Source organism: Podarcis muralis, chromosome 16, assembly GCF_964188315.1.
Source record: "Podarcis muralis chromosome 16, rPodMur119.hap1.1, whole genome shotgun sequence".
In the NCBI taxonomy this organism is placed as follows: domain Eukaryota; kingdom Metazoa; phylum Chordata; class Lepidosauria; order Squamata; family Lacertidae; genus Podarcis; species Podarcis muralis.
Window position 1 is genome coordinate 7,919,546 of NC_135670.1, and position 26,122 is coordinate 7,945,667.

Here is a 26,122-nt window from a genome sequence, read left to right on the forward strand (position 1 = left end):
GCCTTTTGATCTATGGGCTACTTTTAAAATGAGGCTGCATTTTAAATTGCATTTTCACCTGTATTTTAAATTGGGTCCCCCCCCTATTATGTTTTTGCTGTAATTTTACTCGTGTTTGCCACCCTGAGCCCGGCTCTGGCCGGGGAGGGCGGGGTATAAATAAAATAAATTATTATTATTATTATTATTATTATTATTATTATTATTATTATTATTATTATTATGTCCAGCCTAGGGGCTCGATTTGACTGACGTTTCAACGAGGAGCCAGTGTGGGACCCTTTCTGGTCCAACCCCCTCCCTTCTCCCCAGCTAACCTCCTAGGACAAATGACATGGGCTGACAACTTTTCTGCAACCCACCCCCGACCCGGTGCCTCGCGATGGGTGCCTCTGACCATGTGCAGAGTTGGCTTGGGAGCCCTTTCAGGGGCCCCAAAGTAGGGTTGGGATATTCAAAGGTTAAGAAAGGGAAACAAACTCTCCCTCAGCGAAACAATAAAAAATTACATTCCAAGTCAAACTGTGGCCAAATTGCCTCTGAGCATGTCCAGAAAGCACGCAACAGAGAGACAAATGGCCCGTGTGTACACATAGCTAAGGTTAAATATGCAAAGTACATTTTCTCTCAGAGGAGCAATTAATATTTTGTTTTGAAAAGCAGCTACAGTCAAGTTGCCTCAGAGTGTGTACACTGCCAGTTTTAACCTGAATGAGGTGGTTTGAAAAAGCAACACCAGAATGAATTTAAGGACGTGGTGCCTCTGGGCAATTGAAGATTGTCTCATCCAGAAAACACCTTATGCTGAAAATCTGTAAGTTAAGGTATCGTTGCGGGCGGAATAATGAAAACACGGAGCACACAATGTAGGTTATTATTATTTTAATTCCTGCCCTCCTGTTCTGGCAAACCTTCAGTTGGTGGAGATGCAAGGCTGGGCGTAAGAAATTTGGATCGGTTGGCATAGCAACCTGCTAATATCCACTGTGGCTTTATGGAGTCGAATATTTCCATTTACAGATAGGTAAGAAGGCAGGTATGGGACGCGGGTGGCGCTGTGGGTTAAACCACGGAGCCTAGGACTTGCCGATCAGAAGGTGAGCGGTTCGAATCCCCGCGACGGGGTGAGCTCCCACCCTGCTCCTGCCAACCTAGCAGCTTGAAAGCACGTCAAAGTGCAAGTAGATAAATAGGTACCGCTCTGGCGGGAAGGTAAATGGCATTTCCGTGCACTGCTCTGGTTCGCCAGAAGCGGCTTAGTCATGCTGGCCGCATGACCCGGAAGCTGTACGCCGGCTCCCTCGGCCAGTAAAGCGAGATGAGCGCCGCAACCCCAGAGTCGGTCACGACTGGACCTAATGGTCAGGGGTCCCTTTACCTTTAAGAAGGCAGGTGGAAACAGCCAAGTGCCCTTTGCCTGCCTCCCTGCCTTGGGAGCAGAGGTGATGTTAGGAGGCTCAGAAACAGCGGCAGAGAAACTTTCCTCTCTGTCTCCAGGCGAAGGGCCGCACCCCATTCTGAGCAACTTTCTGGGGGCCACATGAGGGTGGGGGGGGCAGAGGCAAAAGGGGTGCTAAATTTACCTTCGTACAGTAGGCTACACACATTCACACAACCCTCGTTTTCCTCTATCCGAGAGGCGCGATCTAGCCGTGCAAGGAGAGAGTGCAAAGCGAGGGCCGGTGAGGGAGTGTTCTGAGGGCCGGATGGAGAGACCCAGAGGGCCGCATTGGGTTCCTGAACTTGAGCTCCCACTCTTGACACCCCATTGGCCTATTCCGAAGTAGATCCACTGAGGCAGCTGTGGGGGTACTCGGCTTCCGTAGGCGCCACCCACAAGGGACCCACTCACCAATGCCCGGAGACACCACCCGTTCGTAGTGGTAGGGGTTGACGCAGACGCTGTCGTACTTGAGGTCGAAGGCGAACTGGCAGAACTTGACGTGCTTGAGCTCGTTCTTGTGCAAGTCCGGCCAGCGCCACAGGCGGGAGTAGATCACGTGGGGGAAGCCTTTGCGCCCGGCCACCTGGTTGCGGGGAGGAGGGGGTACATGAAGGGGGGAAAGATGGCAGAGGACACCGTTAGCGCAGGAGCGGAGATGGCAAGGGCAGATGCAGACCCTCCAAGTCTCCCTATTTTCTGGGGACTGTCCGGGATTTACAGAAGCCGTCCTTGGTTTCTGATTTGATCCATGAACGTCCCACTTTTCCCTATTTTCATCAGAGAAATGTGGGAGGGTATGCGACCCCTGAGTAACTATGCAACCTTTAGAAGACATCTGAAGGCAGCCCTGTATAGGGAAGTTTTGTTTTTTTAATGTTTAACGATTTATTATGTTTTTATATACCTGAAAGGAGCGTCAGGTATATACCTGAAGGAGCGTCTCCATGCCCGGACGCCAAGGTCCAGCGCTGAGGGCCTTCTGGTGGTTCCCTCACTGCAAGAAGCGAAGCGACAGGGAACCAGGCAGAGGGCCTTCTCGGTGGTGGCGCCCGCCCTGTGGAATGCCCTCCCACCAGATGTCAAAGAGAACAACAACTACCTGGCATTTAAAAGACATCTGAAGGCAGCCCTGTTCAGGGAAGTTTTTAATGTGTGACATTTTAATGCATCTTTAATCTTTGTTGGAAGCCGCCCAGAATGGCGGGGTACAAATAATAAATTATTATTATTATTATTATTATTATTATTATTATTATTATTATTATTATTACTACTACTACTACCGTATATTTCGCCCTATAGGACGCACTTTTCCCCCTCCAAAAATGAAGGGGAAATGTGTGTGCATCCTATGGGGCGAATGCAGGCTTTCGCTGAAGCCTGGAGAGAAAGAGGGGTCAGTGCGCACCGACCCCTCTCGCTCTCCAGGCTTCAGGAAGCTCTGTGCAACCCTCGGGAGACCGGTGCGACTTCGCGCCGGTCTCCCGAGGGCTGCGCAGAGCTGCCTGCAGTCCGGGGCTTTGCGCAGCTCTCCGCAAGCCTGGGGAGACCGGCGCGACTTCCCACCGGGCTCCTTAGGCTTGCGGATAGCAGGCTGTTCTGGGGGCTGGGGTCGGGGGAAGCTTGGGCTTGCCCCGCGCCAGCCCCGCGCCTGGGGGGGGGAATAATTTTTTTCTTTATTTCCCCCCCAAAAAACTAGGTGCGTCCTATGGGGCGAAAAATACGGTATTTTATATTTGTTGGAAGCTGCCCAGAGTGGCTGGGCCAACCCAGTCAGATGTGCGGGGTATAAATAACATCATTATTATTATCATGGAATAGGACATCCCTATTTTCATCGGAGAAATGTTGGAGGGTATGTTAAGAGGAGCCCATCTGGAGCAGATTTAAAGGACAGGAGGGCCTCTGCTGTGCAGCAGGGGGTTATTTACATATTTATTATTACATTTTTATGCCACTGAAGAGCTCAACATGACCCAAGCGCTTTCCCTGCTCTACTTTTCATTCTCACAGCAACGCTGAGAGGTAGCTTCAGGCTGACAGACAGTGACTGGCCCCAAGTTGCCCAGCAGGTTTCATGACTGAGAGGAGACTCGAACCCAGGTCTCCCAGGCCCTAGACCCGACATTGCTTCACATGTGCTCTCCACTCACACGCAGGACTGATATGGACCGGGGAACCTCTGACCCCATAGAGAAGAGTCAGGGAATTTTTTTTCAGACTGAGGGCCATGTTCCCACCTGCTGAGGGCCACCTTGCAGTGGTGGGCGGGGCCAGAGGTCCAAAGTGGGCGGGGCAACGGAGGTCCATGAATGTAGATGTTGCCGTTGTGGAGTAGGCTGGCTTCAACACACTCACACATCCTGCAGCCAGGCAAAGAGGAAACATGATCCGGGGTCAAAAAGCCGCTCTGGCCAGGGTGGAGTTGCCTGGATCTCAGCACACTCCTCCGCTGAGCTCCCCACTGAAAGCCCCACAGGATTTCTCATCATCATCATCATCATTTTATTATTTATACCCCAACCATCTGGCTGGGTTTCCCCAGCCACTCTGGGCGGCTTCCAACAAAACACTAAAATACAATAACCTATTAAACATCAAAAGCTTCCCTAAACAGGGCTGCTTTCAGATGTCTTCTAAAAGTCAGATAGTTGTTTATTTCCTTGACATTTGATGGGAGGGCGTTCCACAGGGCGGGCGCCACCACCAAGAAGGCCCTCTGCCTGGTTCCCTGTAACCTCACTTCTTGCAGGGAGGGAACCGCCAGAAGGCCCTCGGAGCTGGACCTCCATGTCCGGGCTGAACAATGGGGGTGGAGACGCTTCTTCAGGTATACAGTGGTACCTCAGGTTAAGTACTTAATTCGTTCCGGAGGTCCGTACTTAACCTGAAACTGTTCTTAACCTGAAGCACCACTTTAGCTAACAGCGCCTCCTGCTGCCACTGCGCCGCCGGAGCCCGATTTCTCTTCTCATCCTGAAGCAAAGTTCTTAACCTGAAGCACTATTTCTGGGTTAGCGGAGTCTGTAACCTGAAGCGTATGTAACCCGAGGTACCACTGTACTGGGCTGAGGCTGTCTAGGGCTTTAAAGGTCAGCACCAAGACGTTGAATCACAGCTGCCAACTTTTCCCTTTTCTTGTGAGGAATCCTATCCGGAACAAGGGAATTTCCCTTAAAACGTTGACAGCTGTGCTTTGAATTGTGCTCGAAAACGTAATGCTCAGGCCCTCCTGTTGCCAGAGCTGCAAATTCCACGTATCTCACAGCAGAGAAGGAATCAATTTCCCCATTTTCCTCCAACTCGATGCAAGAAAATACCAAACAAACAGGCGTAGTTTTATCCCCTCCACCCTCCGCAAGAACCTTCCTTTCTTTCTTGGGGGGGCGGTGCATGCATGTGTTGTGGACAGGGCCCTCACACTCATTTTTGGCCCTCGCACTCATATTTCCCCATACGGTTTCTGGCTGACGCTGAATTCAGACATAACAACAGCCCCCCCCCCTTTCCCCGCGGCTTCAAGAACCAGACAGTGACTCATCCTCTGGGCAGACAGGGAGGGAGGGGGCACAGCATGGCTAGCAGAGGAAAAGAAAGAGATTTGTTTGGGGGTGAGGGTTAAAAGGGAAGGGGTTGGTGACCCCCACCCCCCAAAATGAAACCTCAAGAGTCCTCTTTATCTGGTGATCTGTTGGGCGGGGGGGTCAAAAATGGGACACACAGCTTCCATCCAAGCCAGCAATAATCCCTCCCAAATTTCAAGGCCTTTTGAGAAGGATTTGCTTTTCGCTCTTTGGGTGGGCTCTGATTCAAGGAGACAAAAAAAACGGACACAGCTGTCGCCTTTCCTTGTCCCGCTCCCCAATATTATTCTTAATTTAATTCATTAACTCTAACCCTTCACCCTAAGGTCCCAGGCTGCGTTGTATTAGATTAAAAAAAGCAAACACATAAACGGCAAAGAATAACAACAAATAACTATAAAAGCAACAAAATCCAGACATATATTTAGATTTGCAATGGTTCTGTGTTAGAAATCTTCACTGCTGTTTTCTAAAGAGAGATTACTTTTACCTCACGGGATGTGCACACGCAGGAATATAATTGGTTTAATACTTCAAACTGCCTCGAAACCTCTTTGCCAATCGATAGTATATTCAAATCGCCGCTACCCCACCCCAATCACGGTAATTATTATTTTGTCCGATTTCAAGAGGCAAAATCCTAAGGCAAAAAAGTAGGTCAAGAAGGGATTCAACAATCCCCGGGAGATGTGGGGCAGCGGCTCCTGGACTTAAATCTCCTTCCTTATTTGTAGAGCAAGGGGTTGTAACACACACACACACACACACACACACACACACACACACAGACACACAGACACACACACACACACACACACACACTTTTCTAGCCTTGGCCAAACTCAAGGGTTTCCCATTGCAGCCTTTCTCAACTTGTGGGTCCCCAGATGTTGTTGAACTACAACTCCCATCACCCCTAGCTAGCAAGGCCAGAGCTCAGGGATGATGGGAGTTGTAGTCCATCAACATCTGGGCACCCACAGGTTGATAAGCGCTGCATTAGGGCATCCGATTGGCTGCTGTGAGAACAGGATGCTGGGCTGGATGGGCCCCCATTGGCTGAATCTTCTCCAGGACTCTTCTTATTGTCCCGCCCCCCACACTGGGAGTTTTGCACTACAACTTCCATCAGCCCCTGGCTAGCACAGTCAATGATCAGGGATGATGGGAACTGTAGTTCAAAACATCTGTCGGTCTTGGCAGTTCTGAGTCACTCATTGTTTAGTGACTCAGGAGGGTGGTCAACGACTTTGTCCAGACTCTCACTTTTGGGAATATGGCAACCCCAGCCATGATAGCTGAGGCTGATGGGAACTGTAGTCCAATATCATCTGGAAGGCTTTGGGCTCCTCAACCCTGCTTTATACCTCTGAAACGTCCATTAATATATGTCAGAACGTGTATTAATATATGTTAATATCAATCCAGACGGTGACAGCAGTCACGAAATTAAAAGACACCTGCTTCTCAGGAGAAAAGCAATGACAAACCTAGACAGCATCTTAAAAAGCAGAGACATAACCTTGCTGACAAGGTTCGTATAGTTAAAGCTATGGTTTTCCCAGTAGTGATGTATGGAAGTGAGAGCTGGACCATCAAGAAGGCTGATCGCTGAAGAATTGACGCTTCTGAATTATGGTGCTGGAGGAGACTCTTGAGAGTCCCACGGACTGCAAGAAGATCAACCCTATCCATTCTTAGGGAAATCAGCCCTGAGTGCTCACTGGAAGGACAGATCCTGAAGCTGAGGCTCCAAGACTTTGGCTATCTCATGAGAAGAGAAGACTCCCTGGAAAAGACCCTGATGTTGGGAAAGATTGAGGGCACAAGGGGAAGGGGATGACAGAGGACGGGATGGTTGGACAGTGTTCTCGAAGCTACCAACATGAGTTTCACCAAACTATGGGAGGCAGTGGAAGACAGGAGGGCCTGGCGTGCTCTGGTCCATGGGGTCACGAAGAGTCGGACACGACTAAACGACTAAACAACAACAACAATATAAATCCAACCTCTCAGACCAAGAGGGAAGCAAGAGTCCTTTGACAGGAGGCCACACACTGATTCAAATTTCCATATTGTAAATTAAAGTGTTTGAGATATATTTGATACTATTTAATTTACACTATATATTTATATTATGTGTATGTGTGTATAACATGACACAATTGGTAGTCTTAATGTATTTCGTTATTAAGCCAATTGAATACACAAACAGATGGGTGTGTTTTCATTGACAACGCAAAAGGATTGCTTTAAGTTAATGCTTTAAGAGGTGTTTTTCTTGAACGAACCACCCTGATTGGTTGGGATATGAAAGAGCCTGTGGCTCTCCAGTGACTTTGCTGGACTCCCAACTCCAACCAGCCCCTGACCATCAGCCATGCTGGCTGGGGATGATGGGAGCTGGAACCGACAACATCTGGAAGGCTCACAGTTCCCCCATCAATGGTTTAAAATAGGTGCAAGCTTTTGGGCCACATGGGATCTTTTTCTTTTTTAAAAAAAGATCTCCAATAACGAAGTTGTTTAGGAAGTTCAAAGCTCCGTCTAGATTTTAGGAGCTGAAAAACTTGCTTCAGACATGCTGTTTTCCACAGCGGGTAAGGCTGTAGCTCCGTGGCAGAGAGCACCTGCTTGGCATGCAGAATGAGGCAACTCTCATAGACACACTTTTTTGTGTGCTTTAGAGGATGGATGAGGATCCTCAGGCTCTGAATTCGCCATCCTCTCCTGGGCTGCACTGTGCACCCTTTGTGCTCCTGCTGCGCTGGGGTGCATAACTGAACCCTCATCTAGAGGGGAGCGGGTGCGAGCGAGCAAACTAGCCTGCTGCACAAAAGTAATGTTTATATTCATTGCTCCGTCCACGCAGTGGCATGTGGCCCTTCGAAGGTGGCCCAGGAGGGACAGCGGCCCTCAGCCTGAACAAGGTTTCTAGCTAGAGACTCTGATCCTAAGGTACAAACCACCACCTGGGAGACGCATCCACGGCATGCATTTAAATAGAAATCGTGGGGCATGTTTTCTTGTTCTTCCTATTGTGATATCCGCCACCATTTCATTAATCCAATTTTACAAAGTAGGAAAATCCAAATATTGATTATCTTTCGACTGACCGGTCTCCTGAGATTACTGCCAAAATAACCTAGATTTCTTGTGCAGCAGCCATAGCTTGTCGGCGCAGGATCTTGTCCGAACTACTGACACCTCAAATTGTTCCTCATCATTTTAATATAATTACTTCATATTCCCCACTGTTTTTTTTATATTTTACATTGTTTCTATGCCTATATTTAATATTGTACTTAATGTACCCTACGGTGTTTTCTGTCTTTTTGTTTTCTTCCCTCTTCCTCAACTGGCTATTGGCTGAAATAAATTAATGCAACCATTCAAATCACCATTACGTCACTTTAAACAGTCATGGCTTCCCCCACCCCATTAATTCTGGGAGCTGTAGCGTGTTAAGGGTGCTGAGAGTGGTTCGGAGAACCCCTTTTCCCCTCGCAGAGCTACAATTCCCAGAGGGTCCTGTGAAGAGGGGCTAAACCCAGTGGCGTAGCGTGGGTTGTCAGCACCCGGGGCAAGGCAAGTAATTTGCGCCCCCTAACCCATGGATTTGCACCCCCTAACCCGTGGATTTGCGCCCCCTAACCTGTGGATTTGCCCTAACCCCAGATGTTGCACCCGGTGCGGCCGCCCCCCCCCCCCGCACCCCCCACGCTACGCCACTGGCTAAACCACTCTGGAAACTATAGCTCTGTGGGGAGAATAAGTGAGGCCTCTTCACAACTCTCCGCATCCTTAACAAACTACAGTTCCCAGGATTCTTTAGGGAGGCTGGAACTTAGTTGAATACAACTGTATGGTGCATGTAGTGTGGCCCTGGGAACCTTAGTTTCTTAAGGGTGCTGGGAGTTGTCAGGAGACCCCCTGTTCCCCTCAGAAAACCGCAGTTCCCAGAGTTCCCTGGGAAGAGGGACCAACTCTGGGAGTTGTAGCTTTGTGACAAGACCTGACAACAACTCCCAGCAACCTTAACAAATGACAGTTCCCAGAATCCTTTAGGGGGGAAAGCCATGAGTGTTTAAACTGCTACCAAGAAGACAAAAACTTCAAGAAAGAATGGGGGAAATTTATAACTTACTTAGGAGACCGCTGTAAGCAGATGAAAACATTAGCAGGATTTTAATCGCACTTGCAATGTGACAGATAAGGTGGGAAAAATGGACAGATATAAAATATAGACGAGGATATAATATGCAGCTGAAAACGTTGAAATTAGGACCCACTGATGGGATGAGGGGAAGTCGCGAGATTCAGATAAAATCTCAAAATGTGGCTATGTATTTGGTACAGAGGTACCTCGGGTTACATATGCTTCAGGTTACAGACTCTGCTAACCCAGAAATAGTACCTCGGGTTAAGAACTTTGCTTCAGGATGAGTACAGAAATCGTGCTCCGGCGGCGCAGCAGCGGGAGGCCCCATTAGCTAAAGTGGTACTTCAGGTTAAGAACAGTTTCAGGTTAAGTACAGACCTCCGGAACGAATTAAGTACTTAACCCGAGGTACCACTGTATTGTTATAAATCCAATTAAATAAATAAATAATTTTTAAATTAGTTTTCGTTTTGGAAAATATGTATATAAGTGTGTTTACAGTGTTACATAGTGTTCTTTGTTTAATTTCTACTTTTTGGAAAAATTAATAAAAATTAATTTAAAAAATAAATAAAGTGGTATCATAGTGCTTTAAATGTGTCGTGTGAATGTGGCCTCAGTGGGGAGAGCTGAGGTGGTGAGGCGGTGGCGGCGCTGTTGTTCCCATGCGCCGGCTGTGCCACCCCGAGAAACCCCAGCGCCACGGGTTTACCTGCAGGCGGCCATCGAGGGTGCGCTGGATGGTGACGCACTTGCTGGGATGAGCGCCGTTGGTGGTGATGGCCGTGATGAGGGAGTCCAGCTCGTCCTTCTTCTCCTTCAGCTTCTTGACCAGGCTCTCGATGGCCCGCTTGGCAAACGACTCGTTCTCCCCACCCTGCCGGTGGCACATCAAGCTGTGCACAATGCTCAGGCACGCATCGCTGCTGCTGGGCTGGCTCAGGGACATGGCGGGAGCAGCGTTATTCTGGATGGGGGGCGGGGGGAGAAGCCAAGCAGACAGCCATCAGCCTCCCCCACACCAAATAATAATAATAATAATAATAATAATAATAATAATAATAATAATAATGGAGAGAGATAATTTGTCAAGTTTCCCCAAGGAAGAAATTGATCTTTTAATGGAGTACCACCTTTGGAACTCATCGCCTCTTGATATCAGGCAGGTCCCTTCCCTTCTTTTCCGCATCGGCTAAAAAGGTTTTCGTTTAGAGAAGCCTGCCCAGCCTGGTGTGTGTTTTAATCTATATTTCTAATTTAACTTTTTAAAAATCACCTTATACATTTTATTTCAAAGCAGTTTGCTGGAGGGAGGAGATATAGCAATGAAATCATCAATAGGAAAAATGGACAACAACAGCTTAAGACTTTTGAGAAGTTAAAATTACAGTAGACAAAAAAGAGAGAGAGATAATTTTATTAGAATCGTAGAATTGGAAGGGACCTTGGGGATCATCTAGTCTGACCCCACCGCAATATAGCTGTCTCATACAGGAATCGAACCTGCGACCTTGGCATTACCAGTACCAAGCTCTACCTTGGATTTCTTTAATCTTTTTTCTTTTACAATTGAGCAGTGTCCCCAGCCCCGCACCTGGGGGGGGGAAATAATTTTTTTTCTTTATCCCCCCCCCCCCAAAAAAAAACTAGGTGCGTCCTAATGGGGTGAAAAATACGGTAAATGGACAGTGCTCCCAATGGAGAGATGTGGAAAGTAGAGTCCCACAAGGGCTGATATTGGGACCTGTTAAAGGTGCTGGGAATTTTAGCCCTGCGAGGGGCAAACTACAGTTCCCAGGATTCTTTGGGCAAAGCCACATGCTTTAAATGTATGGTGTGTTTATGGGACCCTCAACAGTTCAGGGAAATGTTTTAGCACACATAAACAATTTCAAGCTGTTTGGGGGGAAAACCTGGTAAAACCTGACACAGTTCAAGGATTCTATAACACGGCTTAAAAAAATTCACGTGATTGTTTTTGTGTGTCAAGGGCAAGTATGAACTGGGAGGGAGGGGGAATACAAAACAACCCCCTCCCAAATGATTCAAACTTATCTCCATTCCCTTGAGAACTAGAAATTTGCTCGTTTCTTTTTAATGAAAAGGGATGTCCTTTGGTGGATGAGCTCTGAGCTGAATACCAAACACTTTGTCACAAACGCTGATAACACAGACACACAGCGCAGGTTTTAGGGCAAATGTGCTCCTGCAAGATGTAGTGACAGCAAAACATCGGGATGGATAATTTGGAAGAGGATTAGGCAAATGAACGCAGGATAAAGCTACCAATGGCTATGCTCTAACACAGGGGTCAGCAAACTTTTTCAGCAGGGGGCTGAACCACTGTCCCTCAGACCCTGTGGGGGGGCGGACTATATGGGGGAGGGGAAATGAATGAATTCCTATGCCCCACAAATAACCCAGAGGTGCATTTTAAATAAAAGGACACATTCAACTCATGTAAAAACATGCTGATTCCTGGACCGTCCGTGGGCCGGATTTAGAAGGCGATTGGGCCGGATCTGGCCCCCGGGCCTTAGTTTGCCTACCCATGCTCTAACTACACTGTCGGAGGCAGTATGCTGGGAATCGCATGAGGGGAGCACGCTGTTTAGCTTAGTCCTCACTTGTGGGCTTCCCATAAAGATTTCTGGCTGGCCAATGCAAGAACAGATGGCCCTTGGGCCTGGGCCAGCAGCTCTCGTGTTGTTATATTATTGCTCTCCGCTACCCACTGAGGGCTAGAAACTTACTAGATCCTTTTTACCGAAAGGGAGCATTCTTAGGATGCTTGTAAGATTATGCTCACATGATTACAGCGGTACCTCAGTTTCCGAACGCAATCCGTTCCAGGAGACCGTTTGCGTTCCGAAACGTCCGAAAGCCGAAAACTCAGTACGGAAGCCTCAAAACGGAAAACTCAATACGGAAGCCGCGTTTCATGTTTGACTTCTGAGGCGCGTTCGAAAACCGAAGCATTTGCTTCCGAGTTTGCGGCGTTTGTCAACATTTGGAAACCGAGGTGCCGCTGTGTTTTATTATTATTATGCTCTGTAAAATGTGTCCTTAATGTGGTAAGACGCCCGGGGATCTTTTCATAGAGTCATAAAATCACAGTTATAAGGGACCTTAAGGATCATTTCATCCAACCCTCGCAGTGCAGGAATAAGCAACTGTCCCTTATGTTTACCAGCTCCATCTGGAACGCAGGATGAGACCCTATCTGCCTGCGGACTGTCTCGCCAGAGTGGTGCATGCTCTGGTTATCTCCTGCTTGGACTACTGCAATGCACTCTACGTGGGGCTGCCTTTGAAGGTGACCCAGAAACTACAAATAATCCAGAATGCGGCAGCTAGACTGGTGACTGGGAGTGGCTGCCAAGACCACGTAACACCAGTCCTGAAAAACCTACATTGGCTCCCAGTATGTTTCGGGGCACAATTCAAAGTGTTGGTGCTGACTTTTAAGGCCCTAAATGGCCTCGGTCCAGTATACCTGAAGGAGCGTCTCCACCCCCTTCGTTCTGCCCGGACACTGAGGTCCAGCGCCGAGGGCCTTCAGGCGGTTCCCTCACTGTGAGAAGCCAAGTTACAGGGAACCAGGCAGAGGGCCTTCTCGGTAGTGGCACCCGCCCTGTGGAACGCCCTCCCACCAGATGTCAAAGAGAAAAACAACTACCAGGCTTTTAGAAGACATCTGAAGGCAGCCCTGTTTAGGGAAGCTTTTAATGTTTAATAGACTACTGTATTTTAATATTCTGCTGAAAGCCGCCCAGAGTGGCTGGGGAAACCCAGGCAGATGGGCAGGGTATAAATAAATTATTATTAGGATCAAACCTGCAACACTGAAGTTATCAGCACCGCGCTCTAACCAACTGAGCGCTATATAAATTGAAATCATCATCATAATATCTAAGCTAAATACCAGATTACTCACTGCAAACTCTGATGCACTCAGCACTGGATGGGGGGGGGGGGGAGGTCTCTTGAAGCATTTTGGGGGAAGTGCATGATGGGAAATTTATGCTAATAGGTGAAAGAGGGCAGTCATTGGTTTGCTTCAGAAAGAGAGCTCAACAGCTGGGGGTGGAAGCCACATGGGCCGTGAATAAACTGAGCTTCCCAGTCCAGGGACAGTCTACCTCTTAAGTTCCTATCCTGGAGGGGGGTATATAAACAGTGGGCTTCCTACAGGAATCCTGGAAAGAGAGACGAGTTAAGCCTGGAGAAGAGGAGGTTAAGGGGTGATATGATAGCCATGTTCAAATATATAAAAGGATGTCATATAGAGGAGGGAGAAAGGTTGTTTTCTGCTGCTCCAGAGAAGCGGACACGGAGCAATGGATCCAAACTACAAGAAAGAAGATTCCACCTAAACATTAGGAAGAACTTCCTGACAGTAAGAGCTGTTCGACAGTGGAATTTGCTGCCAAGAAGTGTGGTGGAGTCTCCTTCTTTGGAGGTCTTTAAGCAGAGGCTTGACAACCATATGTCAGGAGTGCTCTGATGGTGTTTCCTGCTTGGCAGGGGGTTGGACTCGATGGCCCTTGTGGTCTCTTCCAACTCTATGATTCTATGATTCTAAGCCGATCCAGCAGGGCTCTCCTTACAGAAATAGCCATGGCTGTTGAGAATGAAGCCTCCCTAGTCTTACGCAGTCTACCTCCAAAGGCCAGGTACTAGGAAGAGAGAGCAGGGGTGAGCTGTTGCTTGTGAGCTTTGTGGCTTCTTCCTTTCAGAGTCAGGATATTGGGCTAGATGGGCATTTGACCTAACAAAGATCTTCTTAGGTTCTTAAGGACTGGAGCAGAGATTTGGGTCAGGGCTGGCAACGTTCCCATTTTATATATCTCCCTCCCCTACTAAACACACACACAAACGGGGTCCCTTCAGAGTCTAACAACTCAGGAAGAGGGCTGCATGTACTACACTTTATATAAGCATGTTTACGTTATGCAGATTTCCAGCAAAACCTCTGTTGCCTTGACCCAATTTATTATGCAAATGCTTTACTACTTTCCAGGAATTATTCTGGAATTCATGGAGAGCAGAGATAAGGGGCCATGAGCAAGGCTCCAAAGTATCCGACTTCTAAAGCGGGACAGGGAACTCTCCAAATATTCTGGGACTCCACCTCCCATCATGCAGCGCATCCAGCGGTCATGGATAATGGGAGTTGTAGTCGAGCGAATGCTGGAGAGCCACCGATTCTCTTCTAAAAGACGGGCACCTTATTCGGAAACTCCCTGAGGCTTTCTGAGATTCCACTCGCCTATCTTCTATCATTGCTTAGAACCCTGAGAGCTAGTAAGTTTGCCCAGCTTAGAAAGGAAAGAAAGCAAAGGTTCTTTGGAACGTAACTGGTCAAAGATATATCTAAGCCAGAAACGTACCTAAGTGAGACATAAGACAAAAATCTCTGGAAGAAGTCAGGTGGAAAAACAGTCACCGCTGAGCCGGACAGAGCAATGGTCTGAGTCAGCACAAGGCGGATTCCTACATCCGCATTTAAACCAGGCCTTTATTAGAATTGTAGATTTGGGACCCCAAGGTTCATCTAGTCCAACCCCCTGCAATGCGTGGGTGGCGCTGTGGGTTAAACCACAGAGCCTAGGACTTGCCGATCAGAAGGTCGGCGGTTCAAATCCCCACGACGGGGTGAGCTCCCGTTCTTCGGTCCCTGCTCCTGCCCACCTAACAGTTTGAAAGAACGTCAAAGTGCAAGTAGATAAATAGGTACCGCTCCTGCGGGAAGGTAAACGGCGTTTCTGTGCGCTGCTCTGGTTTGCCAGAAGCGGCTTCGTCATGCTGGCCACGTGACCCGGAAGCTGTACGCCGGCTCCCTCGGCCAATAATTCAAGATGAGCGCCGCAACCCCAGAGTCGGCCACAACTGGACCCAATGGTCAGGGGTCCCTTTACCTTTACAACACAGAATACATTTGATCATGAGTTCTAGAAGCTTAGCGTTACATTTAAGGGAAAGGCCACAAAGTCGCTGGTTGAGAATATGCTTTGCACACACAGAAGATACCCAGAGTCTGAAGAGGCACTGCCAGTCCGAGCTGAACAGACCAACGTTTTGACTTGGCGTAAGGCCACATTCGGGGAGGTGACCGTCCCCCACCTAATCCTGGAATAAAACAAGAACGGATGTAGCAGCAATAAAGGAACGTGCTTGTGCCAGGATGACGGGAGTCATGCGAGGGGAAAAGGATTCCTCCCTGTAACTTTGGAAGGAGGGACAGGGAGGCCCAGCCATCTCGGCAGAAAAACTGGAGACTGTGGGTGGGTCACGTGAAAGATTCCCTGCCCTTTAATAACTTTCAGAAGAGAAGGATATTTATTCACCAGTCTGAGCTCCCTGGGGAAAGAGGAAAGGGGAAAGGAGCAGATAGACTAGAGGTTTTGTTTTGTTTTTGTCTTCCATGCTCTGGGTGGGCAGATAAAATAATATTGGGGTGCAGTGTTTATCCCACACCTAGTAGACACACATTGAAATCAGCAGTTAAATACTAGCCTGCTTTGTTTGACTGTGTCTGCTCAGGGCAGAAAGAGCATCAAACTCAACCCAGGGTTCTTTCGCTCAGAAGAGAAGTAGAGCCTAGTGGTTAGAGGTGAGCAGAGGGAAGACTCGTGGTGCTGAGGAGGGGCGAGCGGGATGTGAGGTCCCGGACTCCTGGGTTCTTTCTCTCCCCGCACTTTCTCTTTGGGCCCAAGCATGGGTCAAAGCTGGTGGGGATAATGTAGCCCAGTCAAACATATAAATGTCCCCCAAGCAAGCACATCCAGGTACAGAGACTTAGAGGCGGGAATCATCTTGAAATGACACAGAAACACAAGAAACTGCCTTGCACTGAGTCAGACGGTTGGTCTATCTAGCTCAGTATTGTCAACACGGGCCGGCAGCAGCTCTCCGGGGCTTCGGGCAGGAGGGTGTGTGTGTGTGCATCTCTCCATGCCCTACCCGGAGATGCCATCGTGAATCGAACCCGGGACCGCCTGCGTGCAAAGCCACCGCGCCGCAGCCTTTCCCCACAAACAATGCAAGTTTCTAGTCCTCATCGTTCTGAACAAAGCACAAGCCCTCAGGCAGGGGCCTCTCCGCCCAGCCCTACCTGGCGATGCCTGGGACCTTTTGCAGGCCAAGCAGATGAGCTGCTACGGCCCCTCCCGGAGAAGTGGGGTGGGGTGTAGGGAAAGAGAGGGGCAGCGATCTGAAGCCGGAGGAGACGAAACTCCGGACCCCGGTGCCCAGAAGTGGCGTGGAAAGGTTGGGGGGCAGCGATGCGGGAGACCCTCCTGCCAAATCAAACCGGGGGGGAAACTCACCGGCTATGGGCGATCCCTCTCCGGGGTGCACGGATGCTCTCCGCGGGGCTCAGGCATGCTCCCCTGGACGTGGCAGGCGGATTAAGCCCCCCTGGAAGGCGGCGGGACGCGCGGCGGCGGCTGCTTTTGGAGAGGAGCGCGCGCTCTCTTTGCGCTCCCTTCTCCAAATGGGAGCGAAAGACGGGGAAGGAGGCGGCGGCGAAGGCGCAGACTAAACACAGCCGAGCCAGACAATCGCCTGCCTGCTAGTCATGCTGTCAGCCGCAGCTTCGCCTCGGGGGGAGAGAGAGAAAGAGGGAGAGGGAGAGGGAGGGAGATGGGAAAAAGCAAATAGCGAATTCTCCACGGGGTCAGGCTGAGCGCGCAGCCCCTGCCGCCCTCCCGCTTCCCCATCTCCCGCCTCTCTCTTATCCGAAGGAGATATTTATTGACATTTCCACCCCCATTTTCTTATCCCAGGAGATCTCCCTTCCCTGTTTGGTCCTTACAACAACCCTGAGGGGTAGGCTGGGGGGAGAGCGCGCAGATGGCTGAGTGGGGAGGATTCGAACCCTGGACGTTGCCACCTCTGTTCATTTTGATTTGCATACCGCCTTTCCAGATTACTGCGCGCCAGGCGGGTTTGCAAAGCCGGGGAAACAGCAAAACAGGCGGTAGAGATCACACACGCGCCTGATCACAACCTGATCCAATATGAAAGTGTCATAATAAATACATAACTTTGGAACAAACAGCTTCTATCCAAGCAAGCGATGTTCAGCACTCCATTAGAATACAATAGTAAACAGCAAAATTAAAAGTCAGAAATTGATAATTAAGCAAATCCAGTCTATTGCAATTGCAATAATTACTAATCAATAAAAATAACAGCAATGCATAAAATGCATAAAATACAAGGACATATAAAACCATGTAAAAGGATCAAATTGAGAAACAAGGACACACATTTTTTTTTTTTAAGATATCCCTGAATTCCCAGGCCCTTTAAGCTGCTACACCGCACTCGAACCTGTAAGCCAGGGCTGAGGGTGGGAGAGGCTAAGGGGAAGTAGGCAGGGCAACAGATGCAAATTTCACCTTTGTATGGCAGGTGAGTTTCTACACCTGCGCCTACCTCTCTATCCTCTGTCCAGGGAACCCAAGGGGCATGTGGAGAGTTTGAGGACACATTCCGGTCAGCCTCCTCCAAAAAACCTAGCATGAAGCAGGACCAGTGCAGGCCTGGGAAATGCCCCGAGGGCCGGAGAAGGAAGTCTGGAGGGCCACATTCAGTGCCCAGACCTGATCCATGCTTTATGCACCAGATCTTGCTTCCTTTCCCAATCGGGGCAACCATAGCTAGGATTACCCCTTTAGCCGTTCTTCTCTCTTCCAGAACTTAACAACAATAACTGAGCAGCTTCTATTCTTCACTCTCCCCTGTAATAAAAAGGTAAAGGGACCCCTGACCATTAGGTCCAGTCGTGGCCGACTCTGGGGTTGCGGCGCTCATCTCGCTTTGCTGGCCGTGGGAGCCGGCGTACAGCTTCCAGGTCATGTGGCTGGCGAACCAGAGCAGCGCACGGAAACGCCGTTTAGCTTCCCACTGGAGTGGTACCTATTTATCTACTTGCACTTTGACGTGCTTTTGAACTGCTAGGTTGGCAGGAGCAGGGACCGAGCAATGGGAGCTCACCCCGTCACGGGGATTCGAACCGCCGACCTTCTGATCAGCAAGTCCTAGGCTCTGTGGTTTAACCCACAGCGCCACCCCCGTCCCTCTCCCCTGTAATATCCCCTGGTTATTACCGGTACCTCTCTCTTGAGACTTATAAAAGATCAGAGCAGTCTCTCCTTCCTCCCACCAATTCACAGGCCTTGGCTCCCCACATTGTCCTATACCAGGTCGGGGGGGAAGAGTTGGGAACTGTGCCTGTTAAATTTCAGCCTCTCGGCATCAAAATCAGGCAGCAGGAACCTTGACTTGAGCCAGAAAGTCCCTATCAACATTTCCCAAAGTGTGTGCCAGGCGCAGACTAAAGTGTCAGACTGACTAAATGTGTAAAAGTCTTTCATTAGGCACAAAAAACCCCAAAATACTAGCTGTGGAGGCACCTGTCCTCTGTAACTCAGGGTGATTCACTGCCCAAATTTTGCCTCCTTCATTTATTTAGTATCTGTTACCTTTTTTTTGCTCACCCTTCCTACAAAAAATGAAGGATTCTCCCCCTTCTTAACCTGCACAACAAACTCCATGAATCTGTCCAATCCTCTTATAAACCAACAGAGTTGGTGGTGGGGTGTTAGGGGAGAGGTAGTGCCTCTGATAAGGGACACGGGTGGCGCTGTGGGTTAAACCACAGAGCCTAGGACTTGCCGATCAGAAGGTCAGCGGTTCGAATCCCTGCGATGGGGTGAGCTCCCGTTGCTCGGTCCCTGCTCCTGCCAACCTAGCAGTTCGAAAACACATCAAAGTGCAAGTAGATAAATAGGTACCGCTCTGGCAGGGAGGTAAACGGCATTTCCGTGCACTGCTCTGGTTCGCCAGAAGCGGCTTCGTCATGCTGGCCACATGACCCGGAAGCTGTACGCCGGCTCCCTCGGCCAATAAAGCGAGATGAGCGCCGCAACCCCAGAGTCGGCCACGACTGGACCTAATGGTCAGGGGTCCCTTTACTTTACTAGTGCCTCTGATAGGGGGGCACGCCATGCTCCTTCTGGGGCAGTTTGTCCACCTTTGGTCCCCACCCTGCACTCAGCTCTCACCTGTGGCTCCCAGAAGCTGTCGGCATGTGATAGCGCCCACACCCCGGGAAACGGCTTTGACTGGCCAGCTAAAGCAGATGAGGGGAGTCAATGGGTCTCAAAGCCTCGGTGAGTTAGGGGCTTCGCCTGCATGCGAAAACAGGCTCTGGAGGACTGAGCGGACGAGACCAAGAGTGGGTCTCTTTTGGGACGAGAAGGCTGTAGAACATGGGTAGGCAAACTAAGGCCCGGGGGCCGGATCCAGCCCAATCGCCTTCTCAATCCAGCCCACGGATGGACCAGGAATCAGCATGTTTTTACATGGGTAGATTGTGTCCTTTTATTTAAAACGCATCTCTGGGTTATTTGCGGGGGATAGGAATTCATTCATTTCCCCCAAAACAATATAGTATGCCCCCCCAAAGGTCTGAGGGAAGTGGACTGGCCCCCTGCTGAAAAAGTTTGCTGACCCCTGCTGTAGAAGGAAGTGAGGGGCAGATGGGGCTCGTCCACCTGGGATGGGAGCCCATCTAGAAGAAGGAAAGCTCTGATCCTAAACCTCTACCTTTGGGAGAAGAAAAGGCTCAGGAATAAATTCTACACAAATCCAGAGTGGAGCCCCTAAGACGGTTGGACGGCGCCTTGTACGCCTCCTTCCGGCAACTCCTGCAGCCAAGCTGGTGTCAAATGTATTGCTGTTTTCTTTTTGACTACATCAGTGAGGCTGAGAGGGGGGGTCTGTGCAGCCCAGGACCTCCAGACACACGGCCCAGGCTTGTGCCCCAAAGAGGTCACTTTGGTGCTGGTTTGACTCCCCTCCATTATCTCTCAAGACAGACGGATGTCAACAAACAGAGTTGGTGGCCATTGCTGCCTCCAGTGGCCATGAGTTCCACAGTCTTAACTAAGCGCTGAATGTTTATCTGTCCTGAATCTTCCAACATTCAGCTTCACTGAACTTCCATGACTTCTGGTGTTATAAGGGGTAAAATATTTCCTTTACTCGCTTCCTCCATGCCATGCATCGTTTTATAAACCGTGTCGCCTTTTCTCTAAACGAAAGAGTCCTAAACGTGGCAATCTTTCTTTATAAGGGAGAACACAGAGCCGGTGTTTTTCTGAAAGGAGCATTTGCAAATGGGAAAAAAACAAACACCAGAATTCATGGGGCAGAGATGGAAATATTGCGTGAGGGGCAGGTGTGGGAACGCAAATCCTCCCTCCATATAACACACTCTTGTTGTGCATTGCTGTGTCTCAGCAAGCTGATTTCCGAGCAAACTCTGGGAAAATCCTTGGCGGTTCCGCAGACACAACAACAGGGGGAGAGAAATTAATCTCTTGCGAGCCTGGGACACTATAAGATAGCAGACACAATGTTTTCACACCCTATAAACCCTTCTCCCTTCCAAGAGAATAATAAAAAAGTCCCACAAACTACACATCTGTTGATTATGGTTATGCTTTGTCTCTGCCAGAGGCAGCAACAAATCCAAGTTACTGGAAAAACACAGCAGGGAGAAAAAAGTGAGCAGAAAGGTTTTCCCCCTCCCTCTCTTATAACACTGGGACTGGGGGACATCGAATGAAGGTGAAGGTTCAGGTAAGGTAAAAAAGGTAAAGGACCCCTGGACGGTTAAGTCCAGTCAAAGGCGACTCTGGGGTTGCAGCACTCATCTTGCTTTCAGGATGAGGGAGTCGGCGTTTGTCCACAGACAGCTTTCCGAGTCATGTGGCCAGAGGGACTAAACCGCTTCTGGTGCAGCGGAACACCGTGACGGAAACCAGAGAGCACGGAAACGCCTTTTACCTTCCCGCCGCAGCGGTACCTATTTATCTACTTGCACTGGTGTGCTTTTGAACTGCTAGGTTGGCAGGAGCTGGGACAGAGCAACGGGAGCTCACCCCATCACAGGGATTCAAACCGCCGACCTCGACCTTCTGATCGGCAAGCCCAAGAGGCTCAGTGGTTTAGGCCACAGCGCCAACCACAGATAAGGACCAGCCGCCTGAGAAACAGTTTCTATTCAAATGCGATTTTGGTTTTAAACACAGTGTAAGGTAGTTTCTATGGCAGTATATTGTATTTAATTATGGGGTATCAGTGTTTTTAGGGGGCTAACCGGGCTGGGATAGCTGGCTTGTTGGTTTGTGAATGTCTGGTGTAGATTTTCAGTTTCCTGTATGGGACAATGACAATAAAGATTATCGTATCGTATAAAAGAAAAGCCCTTCTTCTCTCTCGCAGAGCAGCTAAACTGTGGAACTCTCTCCCACAAGGTGTACTGATGGCCACCAGCCTTGTGTGACTTTAAAAGAGCATTAGACAAATGCATGGGAAACAAGGCTTTCAGTGTCTACTGAGCCTGATGACTATGCTGTCTGCTTCCACTGTGATGTGCCTCTGAATATTAGCTGCTAGAAACCGCAAGAGGCGAGAGCTGCCCTTGTGCTCATGTTCTGCTTGCGGCTTCCCATTGGGGTGTGTGGCTGGCCACTATGAGGACAGGATCATGGACTAGATGGGCTGCTGGATCCAGTAGCCAGGGTGTTTTAATGCTCTTGTGGAACCTCCAGCGCCAGGGCCAGTCTACCTGATTTCTGGGTTCTTACGGGCATCTGGACACTGTGAGGACAGGATGCTGGACTAGACAGGCTGCTGGTTTGATCCAGAAGGGCCCTTCTTATGTTCTTACGGGCTCTGGTGATGGTGCTGGGTGCAGGGGAAGGGAATTGGGGAGGGAAGTTATAGTTCAGATCTGCCTTTCTTTACACAACCAGTTGACAGTCGGGCGAGCCAGCTATTCCTGGACCTGGGGAGAGGTGTGCGCATCAGTTGCGGGGTGCAAAGAAATCATATAAGGGGTGGATAATAAAATAATATGCACCAGATCTCTAAAGCGAGGGGGATCCCGATTGCTCCTTTATTTTTATTTTTTGGCGCAGGGGGAGAAAAAAATGGAAGCCGTTGGGAATGAGCTAGGTACTCACCCCATAGGCGCTGGTTGGTCCCTCCTGCTCAGCAACCCACCCGCCTTCCCAACACTTGGAAAAACAAAATCAAAACCAGCCCCTCCGCTTTGCAACTTGTTCACAACAATAACATAAAGAACAGCCTTTGGGAACGTGTGAAAGCACACCAAGGCCGGCAGCCAATGGGAAGCGTCGGCACAGGCGGCCGCCAAGATCCCGGCCAATAGGCGCCTCGAGTCCATGAAAGCTTGGGGAGTGGGGAAGTGGGGCGGGGCCAACCCGTTCCCTGAAAGGCAATATATACGTTCGGCGGACTCAAAAGGGAGCAAAAGCTTTTGTTTTGGGCTGTACCACTTTCTTGCACAGAAAAGAGGGGGGTGTTATTTGAGGCTTTGAGAGTTTTGCAGCTGATGCAAATATATATACAGTATCTGACTTCTCAGCTCAAGAAACTGGCTTATTCTCCCAAATGTCATGAAATAGAAAATAAACCCTGAACCACACACACCATTTTACATGTGAACTACTAAATGAAAACCCCTGGGGTGGGCAGAAAGAGAACCTTCTCTTAGTTCTGGAAAGCAAGGCAAGACACATGTGCTGGTAGTTCAGGTCAGGTCAAGTGACACGTTTTTGAAGGTGTTTTCTCTGGAGGCTAGCAAGGCTGCAAGCGATGGGCATTGTTGTTTATGGGCATTGTTGTTTAGTCGTGTCCGACTCTTCATGACCCCATGGGCCAGAGCACGCCAGGCCCTCCTGTCTTCCACTGCCTCCCGCAGTTTAGTCAAACTCATGCTGGTAGCTTCGAGAACACTGTCCAACCATCTCGTCCTCTGTCGTCCCCTTCTCCTTGTGCCCTCAATCTTTCCCAACATCAGGGTCTTTTCCAGGGAGTCTTCTCTTCTCATGAGATAGCCAAAGTCTTGGAGCCTCAGCTTCAGGATCTGTCCTTCCAGTGAGCACTCAGGGCTGATTTCCTTCAGAATGGAGAGGTCTGATCTTCTTGCAGTCCATGGGACTCTCGAGAGTCTCCTCCAGCACCATAATTCAAAAGCATAAATTCTTCGGCGAAGCTACCAGTCCTCATGGTCCTGAATGATCAAGGGGTGTGTGTGTGTTGTTAGAAGCAAAGGAAGATGCTTCAGAGTCAAACCATTGGTTCATCTAGGTTTAGTACCATCTACATCAGGGTTTCCCAAACTTGGGTCTCCAGCTGTTTTTGGACTACAACTCCCGTCATCCCTAGCTAGCAGGATCAGTGGTCAGGGATGATGGGAACTGTAGTCCAAAATCAGCTGGAGACCCAAGTTTGGGAAACACTGGTCTACAGTCAGTGGAATTCAGACAGGTGTATTTTCCCACCAGTCCTACCTGGAGATTGAACCTGGGCCCTTCTACATGCAAAAGCAGATGCTCTACCACTGAGCTACTTCCCCTACTTTGCTGCATCAGTAACACTCCTTGCTCAACACCTCTATAAAAGGTAAAGGTACCCCTGCCCGTACGGGCCAGTCTTGACAGACTCTAGGGTTGTGCGCCCATCTCACTCAAGAGGCCGGGGGCCAGCGCTTCCGGGTCACGTGGCCAGCGTGACATCGCTGCTCTGGCGAGCCAGAGCCACACACGGAAACGCCGTTTACCTTCCCCGCTAGTAAGCCGTCCCTATTTATCTACTTGCACTTTTGTGCTTTTGAACTGCTAGGTTGGCAGGCGCTGGGACCGAACAACGGGAGCGCACCCCACCGCGGGGATTCGAACCGCGACCTTTCGATCGGCAAGCCCTAGGCGCTGAGGCTTTTACCCACAGCGCCACCCGCATCCCCCAACACCTCTATAGATGCTACCAAAATAAAAACATGAATGCATTTTTGCATGACAAGCACCAAAGTGGCTAGGCAATTTTTTTTAGCATTAATGGGGTATTCTTCCACATTTCCAGAGGGCATCAAATACCATCACTTCTGCAAACATCTCACAACTCCAGCTAGTTCTGAACAAGAGATTCCCCATGGATCAGATATTTAAAGCCAGCTGTTAACAATGCTTCATAGCAAACCACATTAAAAAAATAACAAGCTTAGAGGATGTATTCTAAGCCAGAGGGCATTTGTGGTCCTAAAATCTGCTCCTGTAACCATGGTTACAGCTGCAGCAGTATCCCCACACATAATCACAGGCTTGCACCCCATTGCATAACCACTCGTCTCTTACCTGTGTCCCATTGTAAGCTGCACTCTTTTCATTCATACCCTCAAAGCTCCTTCAAATTTAATGGTGGATGGAAAACAAAGTCTTTGGGAAAACAGAGGTGTGTAACTAAGCAGAGTGGCTGGTAAAGAACTTTCCTACGATCCCTTTGGTGGTATCAACACGCAAAGAAATATTTGAACAGCTTGCATTTTCACTAGAGGGGGTACCACCGACTCCAAATATGAGATACTGATAGCATATCTTCTTTGTTTCACATTCTATGTTCTGCAAGTTTCAAAACTCAAGAGATGGACCATTATTATAGTTTTGGATGAATTTCCAGAGGAGTAAGTGTGTTAAGGGACTATTTGTTTTTCTGCAATCACTCAAGGATCTTGTGGCATCAACTTTAGCGGACCTGGGCCCACAGATAACAAAACAACAGATAACAGATAACAAAAGTAGACTTGAGTCCAGAAGAAATCTGTTAAATTGTTTGTTTTTGGTAGTCTGGAGAGAAGGAGGTGGCTTGTATCTAAATGCGACATATGTACAAATCCATCCATTTCTGCAACTTTTCCTCCCTGTTTCAGACACTAGAAACAAGCTGGGAGACAGATACTTAAATTGCAAAACAATGCTCATCTCTATGCTTAGGGACCCAGAGCCAAGGTTGTTTCAGAGATGGTGAAAGGTAAAGGACCTCTGGATGGTTAAGTCCAGTTAAAGGTGACTATGGGGTTGCGGCACTCATTTCGCTTTCAGGCTGAGGGAGCCGACATTCGTCCACACACAGCTTTCCGAGTCATGTGGCCAGCATGACTAAACCGCTTCTGGTGCAACAGGACAGTGTGACGGAAACCAGAGCGCATGGAAACGCTGTTTACTTTCCCGTCGCAGTGGCACCTATTTATCTACTTGCACTGACGTGCTTTCGAACTGCTAGGTTGGCAGGAGCTGGGACAGAGCAACGGGAGCTCACCCTGTTGTGGGGATTCGAACCGCCGACCTTCCTGCGGCTGCTCTTAATGTTGTGGAGTTTCCTCCAAAGAGAGGTTAAATTGGCTGTGTTTGTTATCCCTCCGTTTAGACAGGCCTCTAGATGCTCATGCAGACAAAGTTGATCACTGGGCTGCAAATTTTATTTTAGTGGCTGGTTTTCAATATGTTGTAATGTATTTTCATTATTGTTTTAACTAGTGTGTTTTTATCACGGTGGTAGTTCTAGTTACGAACTTAATTCGTTCTGGAGGTTCGTTCTTAACCTGAAACTGTTAACTAGAGGCGTGCTTTCACTAATGGGGCCTCTTGCTGCTGCTGCGCCGCTGGCACACGATTTCCGTTCTCATCCTGGGACAAAGTTTTTAACTCTTCCAGGTTAGTGGAGTTTGTAACCTGAAGTGTTTGTAACTCGAGGTACTACTGCATTCTGTATTATTCTGTATTTTTATTTAGTGTATTTTAAATGTAGCAAGCCTCCTTGAATCCCAACTTGGGAGAAAAGTGGGATACGAATATATAAAATGAAATAGGTAGATGCACCAGGGCATTTCCTGCAGGGAACACACTGGCAAAGCGGATCCCTCCTCCCAACCGGTGGGTTAACTTTGGCAAGTGTGCAGGACTGCCCATCTATCAGTCAGCTGACACCCTCACGATATGAAATGATAGGCAGGTAGGTGCTCCACCTACCTATTAAAAGATGACCAAAAAG

General features: G+C 49.0%; 1 protein-coding gene across 3 annotated transcripts in view; it reads right to left on the reverse strand.

Annotated features, from left to right (window-relative positions):
* The window catches only part of LOC114586471 (mothers against decapentaplegic homolog 4-like), a 35,459-nt gene extending 13,090 nt beyond the window's left edge, over positions 1 to 22,369 (reverse strand). The window contains exons 1-3 of one of the 3 annotated variants that reach the window (XM_077920756.1): positions 22,237 to 22,369; positions 9,903 to 10,157; positions 1,853 to 2,027 (exon numbers count right to left, since the gene is read on the reverse strand). In XM_077920756.1, coding sequence (XP_077776882.1) covers positions 1,853 to 2,027; positions 9,903 to 10,139 — 412 coding nt within the window. In that variant the 5' untranslated portion in view covers positions 10,140 to 10,157; positions 22,237 to 22,369. Of the gene's footprint in view, positions 1 to 1,852; positions 2,028 to 9,902; positions 10,158 to 16,521; positions 17,390 to 22,236 lie in introns of those variants that run through there. The other 2 variants (XM_077920755.1, XM_077920757.1) reach the window with 2 other exon arrangements.
* Between the last annotated feature and the right edge of the window lie 3,753 nt (positions 22,370 to 26,122).